General features: G+C 41.2%; 1 protein-coding gene across 6 annotated transcripts in view; it reads right to left on the bottom strand.

The window, feature by feature from the left end:
* LOC129784053 (transmembrane protein 263-like) overlaps positions 1–16,637 on the bottom strand; it is a 204,934-nt gene that overhangs the window by 121,266 nt on the left and 67,031 nt on the right. Inside the window, exons 3-4 of one of the 6 annotated variants that reach the window (XM_055799068.1) lie at positions 15,220–15,300; positions 4,730–4,863 (exon numbers count right to left, since the gene is read on the bottom strand). The exons of 4 other annotated variants lie outside the window; for them this stretch is intronic. In XM_055799068.1, coding sequence (XP_055655043.1) covers positions 4,730–4,766 — 37 coding nt within the window. In that variant the 5' untranslated portion in view covers positions 4,767–4,863; positions 15,220–15,300. The remainder of the gene's footprint in view (positions 1–4,729; positions 4,864–15,219; positions 15,301–16,637) is intronic. One more of the 6 variants, XM_055799065.1, reaches the window with a different exon arrangement.

Here is a 16,637-nt window from a genome sequence, read left to right as displayed (position 1 = left end):
GTGTGTGTGTGTCTGGGTCCGAGTCTCTCAATCAGAGCTAAGAATTTCAAAATTAAATTCCTTCTAATGAAGGAACTACCCTATGCAACTGGATTTGGATAAAATGTACACGTTGAAATTAAATGGAATCATGTCTAACTTTCAAGAATTCAATACTTGCACTGCAGAGACAACGCATGTGGTGCCTGTATATGTAATGCACGCTTGCCACGGGAAACCAAGCACAATTGTTGCGAAGTTAATTAATTGCTTGGTGTTAACAGACTTTTCATATCTGAGCTGCGGTTTTCAAAATTCCCTGTGTTGTTGAGCCACTCGGAGAAAGCCAGCGAGGCTAAAAGAGCAAAGTGTTATATCCAGTGATGGTTTCACTGATCACCACATCATTGTATCTGTTTTTCAGCTTTTATACACTGGACTTTTGGAGTATCAAGCTTCTGGGAGTTCTTGAGACAAAAGACTTAATCCTAACAAAACCACTGAAAAACTTGGTGTTCTATGACCCATGACCACTTCTATGCAAACCTAACACTCTGGGGGACTTCAGGCTGTAGGGTAGATACAGAAACTAAGAAATGAATCAAAAATTTAGTTAACTAAACTATTTTTCTTCCTAACTGTCTTCTCCAAGATGTTTCCCTAGGCAAGTGTCTTCATTTCTTTTTAGCACGGACTGAAAAATGTCAGCAGAGAAAACTATAAATCTGCCTTTTTTATTCTGTCTCAAGTTTTGAATAAAGCTATGGATCCTGTTCTTTACTGCAGATTTTCAAAGTTGTTCTGAGGATTTTGTTGGGTTTTTTTAAAAAAAATTATGCTACCCAGCTGTGAAGGGAATAAAAGAGAAAAATCAAAGCTATGGGTAGGCAGTGTGCATAAGCCAAGCTGGTCCCCAACACAGTGAGAAAGAAAATCTGGTGGAGTCATCATCCTCAACTCACCTGGTTTATTAAACCCCAGAGACAACAGACTTCACTCGGTCAAGGACACGTAGGGGCAGGAGGGGACCCTGAAGTGCAAAGCAGACTAGTTTTTGGTTTTGCTGGGACAGGTTGTTGGGAGAGGGTAGACTAGGAGGGCTACCCAACCGCAGGATGATTCACAAGCTCACTGCTGCAGTTGTCTTGATGAAATCAGAGCGTGCAGCAAATTTACATGACTGATGAACAGGTAACACAGGAATATTCTACTCATCTGTCTTCTAAATAGAAAACTACAGGCCATAAACCAAGATAACTTATCTATTCTTTATATGTATCCCTTACATTAAAAAAATTCTGAAGGTTTCCATTTTTTAAATGTGTAATATGATGTATGACTATTAAAAACATATTTCAGTCAATGAGTTCCTCAAAAATATTCTAATAATCACTGCTGCTGAACTTCAACGTTGTGATTCATCACCTTAATTCCAGACTTTCTCTGTTCCCTGACTAGGATTCCCAACCACCCCACTGAAAACACACAAAAGGCTTTCTGTAACTGCTCCCTCCAGCTACACTTCAGCAAATGATGGAGATACTTCCAGTACTTCACCGGTCTTAAATAAATGACAAAATGCAGGACAGACTCTAAAACACAAACGCTTACTTTGCCAGCTGCTCAAGTGCTTTGATTTCCCTGGTTGTGAAGGGCTACATTTTAACACCATTTTAAAGGAAAGTAAAACCTGGAGCAAAACTCAGCGAAGATTCATAATACAGGCAGCAGCAGCCCAGGAGGAGCTGCTGGCATTAAAGCCTACCCAAAGCCAGCTTGCTGTCTAGGCGTTTGCCACTACGCTCTACCGGCAGTAAAAACTGAAGTGAACAGAAGATGACAAGGACAACAAAAATATTTTTAAATTTTAAAAAGTAAATCCAAACACCTTATAAAAACAGTTGCCCTATAAAGCATGACACAAAAAGCTAGGGGTCTTTGGATATTTCAGCAGCTCTACTGTAACAACCTCCAACTCAAGCAAGCAGAAGCGACAGCGACCATCTAACCTTCGTGCTCCCCAGGGCCACTGGCTCTGCCTGAGGAAAGCTCCCGGTGGAGAACTACCCAGGCCCACAGCACCCCTCCACCTTAAAAGACTGACCACCAAATTCTTCCTCTCTTAAGATACAATTGAGGGAAAACAAGAATACTACAGCTCATAAAAGCGACTTTTAGTGGCAAGTAAATACAATAAACCGAGGAAGAAAGGGAAGAGAGGATAGGAGGTTCTCGGCAGTGGGAAAAGGAGCCTGCACAGGTGGCAGGGCAATCCCACTGGGAAAATGAAATGGAAAGGGAAGAAAGATGAGAAGCACAGGCAATGGGGGGGACAGCATAAAGCCGAACAAAGGCAGCATTTAGGTGAGAACAGAACTGTGTAGGTGATTTCTTTTTACGTGGCAGGGCACCAGATACCAGCTAGGTATATCACTAGTGTTTTTCTAACAAAGTGTCTTAGGTTTCTAACATCACTCATTGCTTTCTCATTAATGTGGCCTTTCCTTTATTATTTTCCTTCACTGCAGCCAAGTAGTTCCATGCCTGTGAAGACTGTGCCTCTGACCTGAACACTGGAAGGGCACAAGGTCTGCTCACAGAGCATTCTATAATTACTACAGCGAATCCACTGTCCAGCGGCTGCCTACTGCCCATTACATCTATGCAAACTGCTATCAGATCCTCCAGAACACAGCAGCTCTTTGGACGCACGGATGTTTTCTATATAGGAAGAACATGGCAGACTTCAGTGCAGTGCACAGATACTCGGCTACGTGACCAACACTGACGACGTCTTGGCAAAATCCTTTCTCCCAATGTGTTTTTATATTTGATTTATACAACAGACTACAGTTAACTAATGCATTTATCAGAAATGAACAAGCATAAATGCCATATAAACCAACTTGTCCATAACATCTTTTCTGTTTTTGTCCCAAGCAGGCCAACAAGTCACCAATCTAGAGTATTTATTTACAAGTAAACAGCCATATGACCTGAACTTTAAATTAAACCCAGATGTTTGAGCCCATATATAGCAACATTTCTTCAAAAAGATAATCAGTCATTAATTCTGCACATTACACAATGCTAGTGGATCACATTACTGTATTCCCATACCTTACATTTATTTTTCTAAAGAAATATTAGTTCTGAAAGTCCTAATATGGTCTACAAATAAATCTTCTCTAGTCTGCTATACTGGATAATCTTCCTTGATTGGCATTTTGGAATATCTCTGAGCTATGCATCCATTCAATTGTTTTGCAGGTTCATTTTCATTTTGAAATAAGTTTCGCACACAAAAAACATCCAAACAGGCTAATTTAAAGAAAGTGTTAGGTTTTGTTTCTTTGTATGTGTTAGCACATTTAGATGTCGAATGGTATGCATTATAAGATGACTGAAAACCTATTCCAGTAACAGTGCAGAAGTGCATAAGGGTTTGACATTTCTTCTTAATCTCTTACGTAGATTCCGCTACAGGAACAAAAAGGATTAAATATTTAAAACCCCACAAAACTAATGAGTAGCTAATGCTGGGTGGTAACGCAGCACAGCAAAGAAATTCAAAATCTTATACCTAGCATATCTAGATGCTTTTCATATATAAATACATATGGAATATACACATGCATATATCTTTTACAGATGCTACATCCCAAACATGAATAGATGATTTACAAGTAAATTCTTAAATTAGAAAAGCTCTTCTTTCAGGGGAAAAAGCAAACCATTAGATTAAGACACTTACAGTAGTTTTCACTGCTAAAATCAGATAAGGCTTTTGCTTCAGGGAACTAATGCACAGGATCTTCCCTGAAGTAAAACAGCAAACGCAGGCACAAGGTAAACTGGCAGGCTCAACCACAGAAATAAAGTGCTGACCTCACCTAAATTCCTTTCTGGCAAAATAGTTTATGTTCCTGGTTATGTACAGGTAGCTCAGTTTCATTACACTAAATTGGACTTTTCTTGTTCATATTTAAATACGACATTGACACCAACACTGCAGTGTTTTGTAATACCAGCTACACATCATCTACCTGTCCCAGCGCAAATTACCCTCCTCTTACCAGTCTCTCATGAAGTTTTGCAAGTTTCCCTACCTGCTTTCTGTCTGTGGCTCCTCAGGAGTTCCTTTTTCCTCTCTCTTAACTAAGAAGAAACCTAAAAAACTCAGATACTGTCACTCATACCTTTTCTCCTACATTAAAATTTCCCATTATTTTCCCTTGTGATAACTCACTCCGATTCCTCTGCTATCCCTCCTCTAATCCATTCAGGTAACAGCAGCTTCAACTCATTCCCCTCATTTCTAGTCGTCACCACACAATCTCCAGCTCCGACTCCTTCCCTGCCGCGTACAAAGCCGCCCCACCATTCCCTTTCTTGCCCTCAGCGGCCATCAGCTACTAGCTTCTATTTCTTCAACTCTACCTTTGCCTGGTGGCATTTAAGGGACATCCATTTCACTGAAAAACACATTAAAACTTTGCTACAGCCCGTTCTGGGAGCCTAATGCTATATCCCCAGCTATTGGTTACATCAGTTAAGATGCACCTAAAAGAGCTAAGTTAAGGGATAATTGGTCTATAGTTTTCTTTAATTATGGTAGAATTGACATGAACGTGTGCAGGTGAAAGAGAAAAGCAAGGCAATGCCAGATCATTACCGGCCAGAGAGGGCCTCGAGAGGCTTGGGAGGTGATAGGAAGCTAGAGTCCTAGGGACAACGGAGAATTACTTACGGGAAGCCACACTGCATTGATCAGCACCATATTTCATTCGGGAGATCTTTGTGCAGAAAATTTTAGCTTTGTGGATAGTCTCTGGGCCATATGGGCCTGGCTGGGCATATACCGTCTGGGCAGATTAAAGGCATCTGAAAGCAAATGGGTAAATATGAATTCAAATAAAATCATAAGATGACATGCTAAAAGTAAGAGGTCTTTTGTTTGCCTGAGAATGGTAAATACTAAAAATGCTTGACCTAGTTGTGGATGGACATATTATGCCCTTGTAGGAAAAATCATCTAATTAATTTTAATTTTACTCAGACTACATACTTATGGTTTCTTCTAGTCCTGTGCAGCAACGGTAATTTCCTGTAAATTGCACAGAGAAGATATTGACTCCCTATTAGTGAGGATAACTCTTGAGAAGAGATGCATTAGAAAACACACACACTTTACAGGAGGCAGACATGCGGAGCTTGCTTCCCTATGAAAAGTATTATTTAAAACTGAAGGTCATAAAGTATGGCTATTTGTACAAGGCAAAGGAAACTCTGGATAGATTGTAGCTGAGCTCTTAATGATTGCTTCTCTTTCATTAGCTGTGGGTAGGAAGAGTAAGTAAAGGGCTGCAAACATGTATTCATGATTCTCATTAGCAAAAATGGCACTGTGCAAATCAATTTCCATGGATCCTGCTAGGATGGGCTTTCTAATTAGTCCATCATTAGACAGCTAACTTCTCACCACTTCTCAGACATCAAATAGTCCATCACCCCAACACATCACCCAAGCTAACAAGGAGAATTTTAATGAAAGCAAGTCAAACTGGCTGCTACCACAGAAGGCACACAATAGGCTTTGTTATTAATCTTTCCCTACCCTCATTTCTACTCAGGATTTTAGTTTCTGTTCTTATAAACCTTTTGGTTTGCACCAATAATTTTGTTTTTTAACCTCCTGTTACTAAAGAATAGACCAGCTGCAACATGGAGCTGGGGGGGAGGGGAAGCTGGGATAAAACCCAACCAAGGTACAAGCTGAGATTGCTACCGGGTATTTCAGAGCTTTCCATCTTATGATGCTGAAGAGAAATGTCAGCTTGCTGCTTGTGGTTTTAAATGGAAGCAGTCCGTGAAAAGCATTTGGCTGATTGGCTCAGCAGCGTGATTTAAATGAGCTTCCAGCATGGCCATCCTGCTTTACACGGGGCAGATGCTCCATTCCAAATGGTGGGGTCTGGGCTTGAAAAACCTATCAGCAGGCACAAAAAGGGAAACTCCCTTAAGATTAAAAGTGGCTTGACAAACACATACACAAAGGAATAAAGGAACACCTGACAAAGACGAAAAATCCCTCCCTGAACTGAGCAGTCATCTCAGTATTTGAGTAGCAACATCAGTATTTATTATTTTTTCAATTGAGGGAAAAACATTTAAAAGAATAAATTCTACATGGACATGTCCCTAATTTAAAATAGCTGCTCCTGCCTGAAGGAAAATTTGCTGCCCTACTGTTCAGGCACAAGTCTGCTCATACCAATTTTCTGTTTCTCTGTGTTTTGCTTCCCTTTCTTCTTTATTACCAAGGACATTTACATGAAACAGCATTTTTGCTTTTAAGAGTTCATCTGTTCCCGCTGCTTATCCCCCCACCTGAAGTCATAATCCTCTGTTTGTGATGACATAATAATTTCCACTGCAACCAATTGTGATGCCACAAACAGAGGATTATGACTTTAGGTGGGGAATAAACAGCGGGAACAGATGAACACTTAAGAAACAAAGATCCTGTTTTCATGCAAATGTCTTTTGTCATCAAGAACAAGGTTAGAGAAATGCAGAAAATATACGATAAGAGCAAGCAAGCAGAATGGGTACTAAAGAGAAACTCTCAGCGTTTTCCAGGAGGCATTCAGCTGCTCTTTCAAATTAACTTCCTACGTAACTAGGAATTTTAAATGTTTCTGAAACATAGGTAACTTTGTATTTGATTGAAGTGCCGGTATAATGTGATCTGAATTATTGACGTCTTCCTACCAGCAGGGCTAGTGTGCTTTGCCATGGGGGTGCATGGGTGGATTAAAAAAAAAAAAAAAAAAAAAAAAAAAAAAAAGGAAAAAAATCACCAGAAATACGACCAAGCAAGGTTTCTGAAGTCAAAGCTCAGCTAGGCTGTTTTTCTCCCCCTTCTTCAAAACCAAGAAATTCTCCAGTTTCAGAAGTATCACTAGCTGAATAAATATTCAGATGATCCAAACAGCGAGAGCAGCAGCAGCAATATGGTTTTTAATTTAGTTTGGATCAATTTTGTGGCCGTTGCAGTTATAATTAGAGGGCTGCAACGAATGGTGAAGCTCCCTCTAAATGTAGTCCGAACACAGACTATAAGATGCTGTCCAAAGGGACACACCTAACAAAGCAGGGCAAATATATTTGCTGTGGTTAATGAGTGGATAGGAAAAAAAAAATGAATCAGTGAAGAAGAAAAACATCTGAAATTATCTTTCCTCCTGGAATAAAACCAAATCCTAAGCAAAACAGTTCAAGAAAAATTATCAGAATTTCTACTGTGGACATTTTCCTTTAAAATGGCACACGTTCTAGAAATAAATATTCAAATCACAGGCTCAAAAACATTTTCTGTGTCAAATGAAACTGTTTAGGTTAATTGTATTTGTTTTCAGCTCAGTCACTGAATTTAATATGTGGACAGCCTTGTGTCTACATTAAGGAGTTCAGTGAACTTAACGGGGCTCGCAGCAGAAGTTTTAGGGCTACTTGGTCTGGTCCAAACCACCTCTGCCAACATGGTGCAGAACTGACTGATGGGCACGTATATGCCCCCCCTGCGGTGACCAGAGCCGCTCTCCTGCCCCGCCAGTCGGGGAATGTTCTCCTCTCCCCAGTAAAAACTCCAGAACTAGGGGGTGCAGGCGGTGTGGACAATGTGTGCGTATGTATGTATTTATTCTACTACAGTACAGCTTACTGTGAAAAGGCCCTTGCTGGCCTGCTGACCGCATAGACCACTTTAGGTTCTCACACACAAGCCGGTGTGCCCGTCTGAGCCTGAGCACAGCCCAACACACACCGAGGGCCAGAGGGATGGGCCGGGGTCCCAGCACACCCATTACACGTTAAAAGGTCATCTCACGTCCTGAAATGGATTTAACAGGCTGAAGCAGCTAACACTAATACAATTTCTCATTTGCTCTTTAATACTTCTCAAAGACGCAGAGACCTTGGCTCAGATCCATCCAGCCTGGTTCTAAGCAGCTGACCAAAGCCCTGAATGAAAGGCCCGATTTTTCTAATCTTCCTACACAAACAAGACCTCCAGAAGGTGATTCACCCCAAGTCCTGAATCACCCTCGTGAAGTGTCTCACTGCCTGTGGGAGAAAGTGATGTACATTTATATGAGCGTGATGTCTACACGTACACTCGGCTCTCTGGTTCCCTTTCTCTTCCCAGGCACCCTAATTCCGTCCCACAAAACCTCTTGCTCATTCAGCCGTACAACAGGTGATCTGTGTGACCTTCCCCTGCTGGCAGCAAACTCCGCAGCCCAAGTCACAGCACTGTGCTCAGACAACCAGTCAATGCAGTCACTGCCGAGAGCCCGGCAAAGAAAAAAAAGTGTTCTGCAATTACAGTGTCAAATTTCCTAACCACCTTAAGGTCTAATTTCTGAGACTATTTCAAATTAGTTTTAGACAAACTATACCTTTATCTTCTCTTCCTTACTGCATTACTTAAGCTGTTTTGCTTTTAAAGTAGTATTTTACTGACTTGACATTCAGAAAGAAAAGGATCTCAGAAATAAGGGGGGGCGGGGGGGGCGGGAGAAAGTAAAACTACATGTAATTTTTAAAGCATGTCTTCTCAAAAATGAGTTTTCCTATACAACTGCTCCTTTAAGCCAGCAACAGTGCCAGATGAAGCATAGAAATCAACTCTCTAAAAACGGGTCTTTAATAATTAAGTTACATAAATTGAACATAATTAAGTTATACCAGCTGGGCATGTGCTATGTGTATTTGAATGATGAGGTCGGCAGTAAAAAGCAATACAGAATAGATGTTAAGGTAATTTCTATACGACTTTCCACTTACATCAAATGTGCCAAGATACTCAGATTGTAAAAGGGTCTTAAGTAAGTGCAAGAAGCTAGTTTATATTTAAAATTCATTTAATAGATCACATTAAAAAGTGAAATATGAAAAATTAAAACATCTCTCCACTATTGTCACTTTGATAAAATGGAAAGGAAGAGGAACAATGAAACCATTTCACTCTCAAATTTGCTTGCAGTTTTTGATGTGACCCCAAGTCATAATTCTCAAATCATCACAGAGGAAAATTACCCATTCTTGATAGTGCTTAAAAGTTGCTATTTTTTAAAAGAGTATTTTTGCTACTAGATCTTGTGCAGAATTGTAGAGAGAAATTTGGAACCGCAGGATAATTTATACTAGTTTACATACTTGAAAAGGCATATATTGTTTACAAAATGTCTCATCCTTAAACGCACTTGAGACAGATCTGCAGTCCAACCTAAACTGCAGAAAGAAGAAAAAAAAAAAAAACCAAAAACCCACAAAACCCAAACCCACCCCTCAATATCCCAGCCTATGCCACGACTGGAGTTCTTCCTGTTACAAGTCTTTTCCCAACTTGAATCTACCTTACTGGAGCAGTTCAAAGCTATTTACCACCTCTTCTGCCACTCTGTATGCAGAGTTCAGGCTCCTTTTCTTTCTTCAGCTGCCTTTTAAGTGTTTGAGGATTATTCTCAAGATCCACCCTCCCACCTTCTCTTTCTTAAGATTAACCAGCCCAGATCTTTCAGTTCTCCTTCAAACACCAAGTTATCCCGGGCCGATCACCCTCGCCCTGCTCCAGCTCCCCCCGGGGGCATGCCCACAGCCCAGCCCCATGCTCCGGCTGAGGTGTTGGGGATTACCTCCCGAGTCGCCGTACTCTGACACCCTTTTCTGCAAGTCTAACGCTTGGACTTAGGTGGATCACAGACTAAATGCTAACGTCAGGAGGTCTTTCTTCTACAAACCTACTCACTAGCCAGTTATTCTCTACCCTGTGTTCATGCATTTTATGCACTTTCTTATTCTGAAGTCTTGGAAACTGCACCTTACATGGTGTCATTCCACCTTCCTCCCAAACCACTTCTCCAGCCTCCCAAAATTACACTCAATTTTCCCTGTGTCCTTCAACACCTTCACAATCCCTCCCGACCACATATCATTTGCAACTTGATTTAAATTTTTTAATCCAGATGAGAGCATGAAGCACACTAATGAAAGCGCTGAGTATCGGTGGTCCAGAAGTGACCTGCGGGATGCTATCTGCCCCCTGCTGCGGGGGACTCAGCGGCACGGCCAGCGCGCTGCTGCGGCACCCTCCACGCTGCAGGCTCCGCTCCTTGCCCCGTGTAAATACTGTGACAGGAATCCTCTACTTTATTTCCCAAAACAGATGTATAACAGACACTCAAACTGCTCCCACAATAATACCTGGATACGATTAAATGTTTTATTGAAATTTATATTGGCAGAGACAAACGGAGCAACCTACCAGTTCCTCACTAGAGGACCTCTGTCTCAAGCTTTATGTGAAAATGTATGTTTATATATGAGCAGATGTACCTTCACATACAAGGCAGTTAAAATGAAAACGCTATTAACAAATGCAAGTGTTGAAAAATTTGACAGGCACCAAAAAATTCAGTGCTTCAGTCTTTCTATAACCTGCAAAACCAGGGATTATGAATACAACTGCACTACGTTCACTGCACATTAACTTTTTTATTTCTTGAGAAAGATGAGGACAGGCTTGGCTTTGGTTTCTCTACACCTCAAGTGAATCCAGACATTCGATTATGTCCATACAAATGAAGTATTTTGACAGCCTTCATCACAGAGATGTCAAGTAAATATTATATATGCATCCATCATTACTACAGCTCTTGTTTTGATATTATCTGACTTCAGAGAAATTGAGAAAAAGGCATCACTTCTTCAGAAGTAGATGAAGTATATTAACTAATGACAGTGCTTTACTGAGACAATGCCCCGGTAAAGTCTGCTAAAGTAGATGTCTGGTGACCACCTACAGCAGAACCAAACACAGAACTTGCCAACTGCTGTTTAAGACTTTAAATCACACTGTTATGAAGAAATAAAAAAGTAATTTTATTTGTCCTGGAATTCTAAAACTTATCTCTCTTCTTTTTTGCCTTCTTTTTTTTTTTTTTTTTTTTTTCCCCTAACTCAGGAATGCATCTTGCTCAAAAGAATTGCTAACCCCATATATTTTTCAGTATGGTGACAGACAGGGAAAGAAAAGACATCTGCTAAAACAAAATGGCAATAAAAATGTTAGATGGACACCTATCTGTCTTCCCTAGAAACCAAATACACTATTGCCGTAATTCGCTCTCAATAACTGACCATCAATTAATCTTTTTACAAGAGAGGTTTATGGCCACAAGCTTCTATTGATTTTAAAGTTAAGAATAAAACTGGAAAATAGCCACATGCAGAACACCTTCCAAAAGTGTATCAAAAGGAAGACCTTTTCCTTGCCAGCTTAATCTCTGCAAATTTATGTACTGAGAAAGCTAAAAGGAAGTCCTGGCTAAATTCACGACAGTGTAAGCATTGCAGAAAACTGCAGTAACTGCAGCAAAAACTGGCCCTACCAACGCACTGGAAGCTCTTCGCCTTAAAGAGGATTTCACACATTCTAAGCTTCTTGAATCGAAGAGGAAATCAATGTTTACCACCCAGAGCAACATATGGAATTAGTTCCCATCCAACCTCTGAAAAGTCATTTATTTTCTATCCTTGAAAGAGCTTTACATCTCAGAAAGTTAGAATACACTCAGTAAGGTCTCCAAATAATCTTTAATCCTCCATCTCGAAACCTTCTGCCTGCCTCCACAAGCTACATTTGAGTGAATAATAACTTTTCTAAAGGTAAACTGTATATTGTAAAACCTGGTTTTTAACTGACTAATAAAATGGGAACCATTAAGGAAGGGGCCTTTGCTTCCAAGGGCCGATGCATTGGAAATACTACTTCCCTAGAAATTGACTGTTTCATCATTCATATTCAAAATACTTAATCAGATAAAAGCCACAAGCTACGTTGCCTGTCAACCAGAATCGAAAAATTGGGAAGAGATGCACCATAAGCTACCACAAATACAACAAAGAAGCTTACACGTTAATAAAGCTGACACTGCAAAATCCTTTTGCATTTAGGTCTCTACCCCATGTTATGTTGCTGTTGTCATTTGTGAACTTGTGGTGCATTACAAATTTACAACAAGCCAACTAAGCACGCCAGCTGCGTTTAGATACTAATGACCAAGGAGATCACAAACATCTACTGACCTTCCTGTCGGGGGGCAGGGTCTGGAGGAGGAAGAGGGATTATACCTTCCCATTTTAACTGCATGCCATAAAAGCAAAGATTAGAAAACTTTTAGTGTTTTCCCAACTAATAAAATACTCAAATTCTGGAAGACTCATTCCAGTACCACAGTTAAACACTCCAGGGGTAATCACACATCAGGATCTCATAACCTGAGGAGTCACTGAAAGCTATTTTCTCCCCATTCCCAACACATCCCTTGCTCCTCTGTTTACACGAAACACACATGAAATACACATAGGAAGGACTGTGCTTCAGCATTGTCTAATTCTGAAGTCAATTCATCACAAGTGAAACAGTTACCAGCACTAACACACCATCTGACAAACCACACGCAAGCTTCCAGCCTGGCTGGCCAGCCAGGTTCAAACCAGCCACCCGCCCGGCATCCTGCGAGACCCCCCCTCACCAGCCACCCACTACCACACGCCAGGCAAAGAACACATGAGCCGGCAGCTTCAGAGCTACGGCTGCGCCCGGAGCTCAAAGCTTCAGTTCTTCAGCGTAATTTTCATGTAAAACCTTGGCATAATTATTTCCATTTAAAATACCTTCTGCAGAATGTTCTCAACTTTTTAGCCCAATTCTTAAAATTCAGACAGGAATTCCACAGCTTGACAAGCTTTAACTTCTTCATCTCTTGAATGGGTGGAAAGTAATGGATACAGAAACTCTTCTTGTCTACTTTAATGGACTAGACCACAGTTCCAGTGGAAACTACAGATGTTCAATTTAGCATGATCAGATTTATTTTAAAAAAATATAGAGATTTATTTTTTAATTTCCAAATCATCTTTAGAGGGAACAATAGGATGGCAGCATTAGCGGGGAACACTGCATTATTAAAACTATAAATCCCTCCAAAATGAAAGTAAGTTGTCTTGGTTTTTTCCCCAGCGTCGAAAAAAGTAAAAACAGCTTCCCCAAAGTTCAGCAGGCAATTTAATACCTTATTCAACTAAAGTAAGTGTTATGGTTTTAATATCTTATTCAAGTGAAGTTAAGTGTTTGGTTGCCTTTGTTGCTTCTCTGAGGACTAACGGGTACTCTGAAGGCATACGACTTCGGAAAGCCCATACTCAACCCTTACTCAGCAGAGCAGTCAAACTCATGTCCTACAACCAACACGTGCCCAAGGTGCCCCAACTCTGGATTCACAGGCTGCCCGAAGCACCCAGTTAGCAGGTCTGCTCTCCTACATCATCACTGAAGTGGCCCAACAATTAAAAGGTGCTTAATATACCACATCAGAAGATGAGATTGGAATTTAAGTAATGTTGCTAAATTGAGAATTAAATTATCCACAAGTTAACAAGCGTTAAGGGCATTTTTCTGTTTGGTGTTTTGTTTTGTTAACGGCACTAAAAAAAAGTCTTTCTACTACTAAGTTCATTTAGGGCAAAATTTTCAGAGATGTCCATCCACAGCACGTGCGTGCTACTGCACTTAATTAGAAAAACAATCAACTGCTGCTCATGCTCAGAAAAGTTACAGCAAAAATCTTAATTTAATTTCCAGCGGGGGGTGTGTGTGTGGAAAAAAAGTATATTATGACTGTCACTCCTCCACTCCCCTATTTCTTTCAAGGTATTCTTTCAGACTTCCCTTCCCCCAGCTGCACATGAAGATAACTCCTTCCTCTTTTTTGTTTTCTTTTTTTAACATATATATATTTAAGAAGACTTACTATATATATATAGTTTTACATATATATGTATCTTGTGCCTGAGAACTTGAGCTGGGGAGCAGGTGAGAGCACGCCTGCCCAGCTGCCGTCGGGACCCTGTGCCAGTCACCCCCTGGCACATGGGGGCACAGCAAGCAGGTCACAGGCACCACGGCTTTATGGACGTCACCGCAAGTGCTTCCGTCCCACCAAAGGGAAAAGAACGAAACATTTACAGGTCAACTCACCATCTTGGAAGAGATTTATAGTACACACGCTATTTCTTCTATGCAGTAAATTGACACTCATTTGAAAACTGAGCAGTTTAAGAAAATGCTTCCGTATGTGCCAAGGTTAAACTCATCTCTGTTGTGTGACCACCTCAACATGATTTGCAAGCTCGCCTATGCCTCCAGTGATAAGCTCCAAATACATCCTAACCCTCCTGCTAGCACTGCGTCGGTGTTTGCACACTGCCTCGACTGCTGCTCCAGACCCCCACACCTAACCTCTGCCAGGCACCTTCTCCTTTTCCACATCTCCTTTCTCCTACTGCTGTTGCCATGCCCGCCCTTCCCCAGGTTTCCCACCACTGAGAGCTGCCTGCCCCTTTGTTTTCTCCTGATCTCCCTATCCTTCCGGCAGCGGAATGAGAAAGCAAAGAAATAGAAGCAATAACGTATCGTAATTTAGCAATGATGCAGCTGGTGTATAGGCTCAGGAGCCCTTATCTGTCACACTTCTAAGGCAAAAATGAAGAAAATATCTTTTCTTGTCATTTTCTCATCCAGTAGATGAAAAATACCAATACAGAAAAGGTCCACAAGCAAGGAGAAAACAAAGACCAATTTCAAAAGGCAGCAAATATCTGTAACTCTGTCCCAAGCACTGACATGAGGGATTTCGCAGCAAGAAGAAGAAACAAACACACATCTGCTAACTTTGAGAAGCTATGAAGCAGATTTGTTTCCATTTCATCTCCATATGATTCGGGTGCTCAGTAGGCATCCATGTGTGCTTCAGGACAGATTTGCAAATGAACAGTGTTTTGACCTTGGTAGTACCTATGCAGAACCCAAGCAAAAACTACTCCACGTTTACTTCAGTGTGTGAGAGGACTTGATTTGCTGTCATCACAAGCCTCCCACTCCAGGCTTTCATTCTCTCCTCACCAGAGACTACATGCTGATTGCTCAGGCAAGGAGATGGGAAGGTAAGACACCAGCCTGTTTGCAGGACAGATATGCAGTACAAAACCAGCAAAAAGTTGTAAGAAAATCCGTTCAGAAAGCTTCCTCAAACAGCTGCAGAGAGAGAGGCCAGCTGGCGGTAAGTGCTCAGAAATGGTGGGAGCAGAGAGGACAGAGGACGCCAGTCTGACCTTGCTGAGCCTGTCAAACCCAGGGCTGAGGAGGGACTACTGCCAAACGCTGTTCCGAATCTCTTGGGTTTGAAAACAAACCTGTTGTAAAATAAAATTCTGTTTAATGCTCTGGCCTCCGCTTTCTCCTCCCGAGGGGCAGGAGTGCATGGAGAGCAGCAGTGCAGAAGGCAGACAAGGCTCCGTGATGCCAGGGAAAGTGGTCCTTACAGACTGGCCAGAGGGCCTGGGCAAGTGGTCCAGGGACACTGCTGGCTTCTCACCTTCCAGCTCTCAAAATGCCTTCCAAATTGCAGCCAAGCAGTTCTGAATATTTTTAGAGGCACCTGTAAAGCCTTATCTGAAATATTTTACTACCACTCTTGTCGTTTACATGCAAACAAGAGGAGCTTAAACCGGGAAAGCTGCAAAGAAAGGTTACAAGAATTGGAGTAATGGAGTCTCTTTAAAAGAGAGAAATGACAAGAAATTACAATTACTCATTTCAAATATGGAAAGGTAGACAGATGGGAAAAGCAAGCAGGAAGAAGAACTACAAACTATTTTGGTCAAGGGACGACGTTTCAACTGGGGACCAAGCAGTTGTGTTACATCCAAGTTCAGACTGGAAGTCAAAATGAATGAAGAATCTAAAATGGTTTTCCCATATTTAGGGGGTGGAGAGGGAGCAAGAAACACTTGTGGTGTTTGAAGACATCCCGAAAAGCTGATGACGAAACAGTGAGACTTTAAACAGGACAAGATCAGTTTGTTTCCACCATTTTTATTTTCTATAAATAGCAGGTCCAGATATCCATGAGTCATTTGGAGGACTCAAAACAGAAATCTTCCTCCTCCCAGTCCACGCTTTCCTGTCTTTCAAAGCCCCAGAGAGAGCTCACAGTTGGGCAGAAAGTTGGGTAGGATGTGTCGCTGTTCTTACTGCAATTACATGGACAGCGGCCAAACTGATGTGACCTTCACATGTTTGATGTTAAATCATCTACAAAAATTTGGAGTGGAAGGAAACCCTATACTGCACCATCGCCTCACAGCCCAGTCAGAAGGCTAGGAGGGTTTTTTGCTTTGGTTATTGCCATCCTCTATAACGAGGCAGACAGTCTAATTCCTAAGTTAATCTACAGATTTTATCTAATCAATACTATGCAAATGCATAGGCCTGAGACTAGCAATATCCTCAAACTCTTATGTTCTGCTTTATGGCACATTACAGTGGCAACATTTGATCATTTATTACAGGTTATCAATTCATACTACATTGTTAAGAAGCACACCATCACCCATAATATGTGGAGTTCATATTCTGTGAATACTTCTAAGCTTAACACAGCTGTTACTGCTATGGAGGAACATACTCAACGACCGAGCCATCCCTCCTATCCATATACTCATAAGAATATACAATAACAGTGATAATG

Source organism: Falco peregrinus, chromosome 1 (assembly GCF_023634155.1).
Source record: "Falco peregrinus isolate bFalPer1 chromosome 1, bFalPer1.pri, whole genome shotgun sequence".
NCBI classification, from domain to species: Eukaryota; Metazoa; Chordata; class Aves; order Falconiformes; family Falconidae; genus Falco; species Falco peregrinus.
This window is presented reverse-complemented; position numbering and strand designations above follow the sequence as displayed.